Raw genomic sequence first — 6,907 nt, 5'->3', positions numbered from 1 at the left:
CCTGTTACACAGGGTTTTGTGAAAACAAAACAAAAACCCAGCGTTGAAGGGTGCATTTTAAATTTCCCTTCACGTCAACTGGCATGAAGCAGCATCAGAAAAAAAAAAAAGAAATTGCGAGCATTTGACCAAGAAAGCAATGGTGAATGAAAAAAAAAAGAAGGCAAGAGTAATTTGTCTCGTAATAGTATTTTCAGCCACAAGAGGTCGCAGTGCCTGGCTAAACAGAAAACAGCGTCTTAAGGCCACCAGAACTGAAACATCAGCAAATCCATGATAGGAAAGGGGGGGAAAAAAGGAAGGCGGTGGGGATATCAAACGAGGGAAGCCAGCGAGCATGGAGGTGATGGGAAACACCAGAGGCTACAGCTTGTTTGCAGGAGGAACGTGCTCGTAGCTGTCCGCTGCGGTTGAAAAGTTGAAACGATCAAAAACAAAAACAAAAACAGAAACCGCGTCCGACGTTCAGTTGGCCAGCAGCTACTTTCCGTCTTCGTTGGTTCTAGCACCCCCTTTGGACAAAAGAGGTAGTGACGCCATCTCTTACTTCAACCACCTTTGCTCGCGTGACAAGGTTACAGAAAATAAATGTTCCACTTAATAAAAAAAAAAAAAAAAAAAGAAAACATTTTTTATTCAAACTGAATATAAAGAAACCAAGGTAGAGAAAATGAGCCATGTGATGGTCAGTGAGGACCTTATGGACCCAACCAGAAGACAGCACAAAGCAACAGCAGAGAGGTGAATCAATAACTCGGAGCAGGGAGGCAGGGGGGCGGTGGAGGTTATTCTGAAGTTTAAAATAAAAACAACAAACAAAAAAGCAAACATCAAACTACTAAATTTTGGCTCCTGGTGCGACTTCTGTTTCCCGTCCCTTCCAACTGCAGGCGCACTTTTAACAGTCACTGTTGCCTTGAGAGGGGACGACAAATTGGACAAATAAATTTCAGAGTGAACAAAGAGCGACGGCTCCACCTGCTGGCTGCTACTTTACTCGGCAGGTTCCACTCTTCCTCTGTGACTGGACGCGTAGAGCTAGCTTAACTTCGAACTCAGCTCGTCTCTGTCCTGTGGTGGAGCGGTGCCCAGAGACGTTGGCACTGACCGGACCGGACCAAACACTTGTAGAAAAAACCCCCCGCAGGCGTCCATCATTGGCAGAAGATGGTCGAACTTTTGTGACCCTGTTGACCCAAAAAAAAACGAACGGACGAGGAGCGAACTGAGGCTCAGCGCCAAGCGCGGCCAATCGAAGGAGCCGCACCGGTCATTGGGCGTTGGGCGGCGGAGCTGTAGATATACAGAGGTCAAAGGTCGTCAAAGGTCTGCGTTACCATTGCCGTTGCGGTGCGTTCGGTCGACCCGGGGAGCTGCAAGTTTTAAGCTCGGACTGGCGTGGTTAAGAAAAACCACCACGTGACGGATCACGCACAGGAAGCCACGTGAAGCGGATGTGCGGCAGGCAGAAGTTGCATTACTACTGCGACCGTGTTACAATTTGAAAAGAGGTTCCATTATAAACACAATCAGCTACTTGACCAACGTTCTCCAATATTGTCAGTCTTTCTCAGTTTTAGCCACCCAGGAAGTGAGAAACATCCGCATTCTGTTCAGTTAGCTCCACCTTTCAGGAAAGTCAGTGCGCGCGCACACACACACACACACACACACACACACACACACACACACACACACACACACACACACACACACACACACACACACACACACACACACACCCTTTGTGATGTCACAAAGTGCACAACACCCCTCTGCTAGATCGACGGCAACACCGGCGGCAGCCAGAAGTCGGCTCCGCCCCTCTGAGGCTCTTCCCAACACAAAGTGTCAGTTTTAGCCGGAAACTAAAAGCTAGCATTTTTCCACCCAGGGAGGCTATAAACACGGGGCTAAAGATCGTTTCGTCGAGGGATCTGGAGATGATCTTTTGTTGTGTTTATGTGTCATTCATTGTGCAAGGCTGTCCCACTCGGGGTCCTGGATTCAATATTAAACGTAACAAAAAGCACTTTCAGCAGCGTCGACCTCGGATTCTGAGGTCGCGGTTCCTGACCTTTGACCTGCGACGGAACGCACCCTTACTTTGCTGCATGAATGGCATCAGTCCCTAGCGCCAACATCAGACATGCACTTTGCTCAAGTCGGGTATGTCTACAGCTCCGCCCCATGGCAGTTTGAGGTTGGGGGGGTGGTGGGGAAGAGGGAGGGGCTTGGGGGCTCGAGGGGGCGTGGTTTTCTCAGGACTGAGAAGAAGGCTTGTTGTGGCGTGAAGGAGGTGCGGGGTGGGAAGAGAACGATACCGTCAGAACAGGCCGCACAGCGCCACCGGGAGGAGTGCCGCCAACAGGAAGTGGGTGATTCTGTAGAGGTGGAGCGGAGAGAAGGTCACCATAGCAACGGCCAGGGGGAGGGGCCACCAGGAGGTCAGGGGGAGGAGTTTACTGCAAGAGACCAGGAGACAGGAGTGGAGGTGAAAACCAGGATGGAGGCAGTAAGTGAGCGAATGTGTGTGTGTGTGTGTGTGTGTGTGTCAGAGTGCTCCCACCTGCTTGCGAGTTTCAAAGTATCACAATTGATCAGCAGCATGTACACAGCAATGACAGGCACCAGGTGTGGCCAGCAGGGGTCAGGCTCCAGCCGGGAGGAGAATCTGCCAGGAGGTCAGAGTGAAACAAGGCTCAGCCACACACACACACACACACACACACACACACACACACACACACACACACACACACACACCTCTTGTGTGTGATCGTTTCTATTCGGCGCGAGCTGCAATCAACCCGCGGCAAGCGAGACAGGAAGTCACTCAAAGAAACACGAGGGAATCCGGTTGATTTTCAAAATGAAAGCGATTTTCAAATTAAAATACATATATATATATATATATGTTGACAAATGCGATCACAACTGTGTACGTTTTGCCAGTGTCGAGCACCAGAGTGCGAGAGTTATAGCAAAGGGTAACTGGACTGCATGGTAATATTAGCGTACCTCAGGTTGCGTATCCAGTGCATTAGCGACGGCGCAATGAGCATCAGTGGGAGGGTGAGGAGCGCCGACAGGCAGAGGTGGAGTTCCAGGTCGTCCCTCACCTCCTGCAGAGCGCACTCGGACAGAAGGGGGGCGCCGTTACATTCTTTGGGCTTGTCATTTGATTCAGCGGGCGCCGTGCCGTTGTCGGCGTCTCTGTGCTTGATGGGTGCCTGGAGAGACAGAACCATGAGGTGAGGATGGAAAGAAAAACTTAAGTGGGAAAAAAAAATGATATTATACCAGTACTTTATTGCCTACAAGAAATCTCACCAGGTTCAACATGTGGCTCAGAGATCTTTCAGTCATCTGGAGTCTCAGGACCTGGAGGCGCACGAGACAGGATGTGGTGTACAAACCGTGCAATTAGTGGAGGTTAAAGAGATGGCTAGGTAGACCAGTGAGGTTGACCAGTGATCGAGACCACTGAAGTAGACCAGAGATGTACAGGTACTCCCCTGAAAAATTTGAATATCAAGTGAAAGTTGTTTAACATTTAACATAAAAGATGAAACCAAGAAATTTTATTGAGCCATTACACGCAAACTGACATCTCAAGCAGTTCCTTGTTGTAACTTTGCTGATTTTTTTTTTTAAGTTTTTGAATTTGTTTTTTTTTTTTAAGCTGCAAGACCTGATCAGCAAAATCCAAAGAAATAAAAACTTGAAATATATTGATTTGCAATATTATTTGTTCATATAATAAGTCAAATTCACCTTTTCAGTTGAATTGCGGAAATACAACAACCTTTTCAGGATATTCTAATTTCCTGGGCAGTACTGTAGACTACTGAGGTAGACTACTTTGGAACAGATCTTTTAGCTCTGGAGTCTTCCACGGTGTCTGTTTTGACTGGAAATCCAGTTTTGTAATGTGATTGTCCATTTTTTTTTGGGGGGGGGGGAAGTTTCAATAAGTGTTACATGACTATATTCAATAAGTGTTGCATGACTATATTCCAGGGGCGGCCAAACTTTTTGACTTGTGGGCCACAATGGGTTCTAAAATGTGACGGAGGGAGCCGGAGCAGGAGCAGATGGATGGAGTGTTTTGGTGACTCATCTCAAAGGAGGAAAACCTATATCATGGGATATGAAGAAAATGCGCTTTCATGTCTATTAAAAAAGAAAAGAAACAGAAGTGTTACGACAAAATCAGTGTCTTTGAATCCCCATGGCATTTAGCTCTTTATTAAAATGACTTAAAACACTGCAGAATTGATGAAATACAGCTATTTTGTGACTTACTTACTATGAATATAAGTTCTTGAAGTTCGCCGGGCCAGATTAAAAACCTCAAAGGCCCGCATGTGGCCCCCCGGGCCGTAGTTTGCCCGTGCCTGCTATTGACTGTATGACCATTTTCTTCTTCTACTACTCGGAGAAGAAGAGGAGGTCAGTCACCACTAACTGTCCTCAGTGATGACCTCACAGGTCACCTGCTAGCACCTGTTAGCACTTGCTAGCGCTGTCAGTCATGAACCTCACCGCAGCATTACTGCCCCCCCATCGGTGCGGCGCAGTATTTCCTGCCGCATTCGTGGCCGATTGGAAAGACTTACACTTGTCTCAAACATTCAGTGAATATGAGACGGACGATGGAAGGTCAGCATGTTGTGTGTAACACAAGTCATCAAACACGTATTGGCCATAGAAAGTGTGTGTGGTTGTAGCAACAAGTGAGACCGCAGTTACACTCCCAGTTACACTCCCAGTTACACTGCCATCAACTTGAACAGGAAATGTGCACATTCAGCGAAAAACAGGAAAACAAGTTTACAGATCAGTTGGGGGGGGGGGGGGTGGATTTTCTCTTATCACTCATCGTTAGCGTTTGACTTGGTGAGCGGTGAGGCTCCGCCATGATGCACACACTCACCCTGTAGAGGTGAAACAAGAAGGCGGTGAGGATGGACAGCGCACCGCAGCAGGTCCAGCCTACGAGGCTGAGCCCCAGAACCAGGAGGAGCTGCGTCCGAGGTCTGAGGGTGCCGCAGTCCCTGGACACCGACGGCCTGCGTGGGAAACAGAGGAGCTCATATTCTATAACAATATTAATATAATGGTAAAGAACGAACCCCAATAGAAATTTCATGTTGACGACGCGCACAAAATGAATCTCAGAGCTCAGTTGAGCACAATCCTCCCCAGTCTGCAGTAGCAGTGAGTGACTGAAGTGGTCACACAGCCAGGCACTGCTGGGTGCAATCTGCACAGGACTGAAAGGTGCTGTAGGTGCAGTTAATTAGCCCCTTTTTTAACATTATCATTACTGTAGAGAGAGAGAGAGAGAGAGAGAGAGAGAGAGAGAGAGAGAGAGAGAGAGAGACAGATAGAGATAGACAGATAGCGATAGATAGATATCGATAGAGATAGACAGAGAAATAGAGATAGAGATAGATAGATAGATAGATAAATAGGATAGATAGATAGATAGAGAAATAGAGACATATAGATAGATAGAGACAGAGATAGAGACACAGAGAGATGGAGATAGATAGAGAGATATGGATAGAGAGACAGAGAGATGGAGATATAGAGAGATATGGATAGAGATAGAGAGAGATAGAGATAGAGATAGATACTTCGTTGAGCTCCAGGAGAAATTCACATATATCTGTTATAACAGCAACAACAATCATTTTGTGGATTTAGAATAAATAAAGTCTCCAAGAGACAGAAACAGCTTTGTTGTCTGAAGGAACTCTTCTGGAAATCATTCCTGCCCAGAGCCATCACACTCTATAACTCTTCCCCACTGTGTGACAGATAATATTCCGGACTTTTTCTGGACTCAATGGCAAATACAAATATGGTTTATATATATGGTTTCTAAAACCTTGCTTATCCAGGCCTGTGTACGATGGTCTTTTGCACATCTGCACTTGTTTGTTTATATAAAGATTGACTTGAATGATTCTTGCAATTACTGTTATTTTTGTATTGTCTTTAGAGCGGCAACAGCGTACTTCCCCAATTTGGGATCAATAAAGTACATCTATTCTATTCTGTTCTTAATAAATGACACTGAAAATATCTTGTCTTAGTTCACAGAAGATTACTCAAACCTTCACAACTCTGGACCTTATTTTGAAACACATGCATCACTTTTTTTACACCGAGGATGCGTTATTCATATGCTTTTTATTATTTAACATTGCAAAATATAACAATAAAGGCATTTGTGGGAATTAAGGAAAATTAGAAATGGAAAAGAGGCTGAAGGTCTTTATGTTAGCCTGCAAGGAAAGGCAAATGTGTAACTTGAAATTACTTTCATTTTAGAACTGGTTAAAAAAATAAAATAAAATAAAAAAAATATGAAGTTGAGACTTGTGTACCTGTGCAGTGGGGCTAAAACGAGTGAGATAAGCCGTATGAGGAGACAAAGGAGCGTCCCGCCCCAGTATGCGACAGCTGCCCCAAACATGTAGAGCAGAGGTGAGAGGAGGTGTGGCCACACCTCCTCTGGGACTCCGCCCTCTTGAAAGGTTGCATCAGGGGTGGAGGGAGGGAGCGCGTCCACTCGGGGGAGGCCAAGAAGCGACCACGTCTCTTGAATACGACTACAGCTGAAGAGGGACAGTTAGTTAGTTAATAAATAAATAAATAAATATTTTCTAATCAAAGCTCTGTGAGACGTCAGATTGTGAGATGATGAAGGTGAGAGGCCACCTGAGCAGCAGGTGCAGCACATAAACTGGGAGGTTGACTTGATGGGGCTTCAGTCCTCTGCCCACCGCCTGGCTGGTGCTCACGGTTCGACCCGACTTGAGGAGGGACGACAGCTGCCCCCCGCAGGCCAGGAGGAGCGTCACCGCCGTGTAGACCGGCACCATGGGGGCGC

The 6,907-nt window shown here is 46.5% G+C and overlaps 1 protein-coding gene across 1 annotated transcript in view; it reads right to left on the bottom strand.

Moving 5' to 3' along the window:
* Positions 1-1,407: 1,407 nt before the first annotated feature.
* The window catches only part of pgap1 (post-GPI attachment to proteins inositol deacylase 1), a 16,411-nt gene continuing 10,911 nt past the window's right edge, over positions 1,408-6,907 (bottom strand). Inside the window, exons 20-26 of the mRNA XM_076030550.1 lie at positions 6,736-6,907; positions 6,402-6,632; positions 4,940-5,075; positions 3,334-3,384; positions 3,022-3,233; positions 2,570-2,674; positions 1,408-2,465 (exon numbers count right to left, since the gene is read on the bottom strand). The exon at positions 6,736-6,907 is cut by the window's right edge and continues 13 nt beyond it. Coding sequence (XP_075886665.1) covers positions 2,327-2,465; positions 2,570-2,674; positions 3,022-3,233; positions 3,334-3,384; positions 4,940-5,075; positions 6,402-6,632; positions 6,736-6,907 — 1,046 coding nt within the window. The 3' untranslated portion in view covers positions 1,408-2,326. The remainder of the gene's footprint in view (positions 2,466-2,569; positions 2,675-3,021; positions 3,234-3,333; positions 3,385-4,939; positions 5,076-6,401; positions 6,633-6,735) is intronic.

This window comes from Nelusetta ayraudi, unplaced genomic scaffold, assembly GCF_046127955.1.
Source record: "Nelusetta ayraudi isolate G7.1 ecotype Tasmania unplaced genomic scaffold, CSIRO-AGI_Nayr_v1 ptg000028l, whole genome shotgun sequence".
Lineage (NCBI taxonomy): Eukaryota > Metazoa > Chordata > Actinopteri > Tetraodontiformes > Monacanthidae > Nelusetta > Nelusetta ayraudi.
Note: the sequence above shows the minus strand (reverse complement) of the source record. Positions and strands in the feature narration are given on the sequence as shown.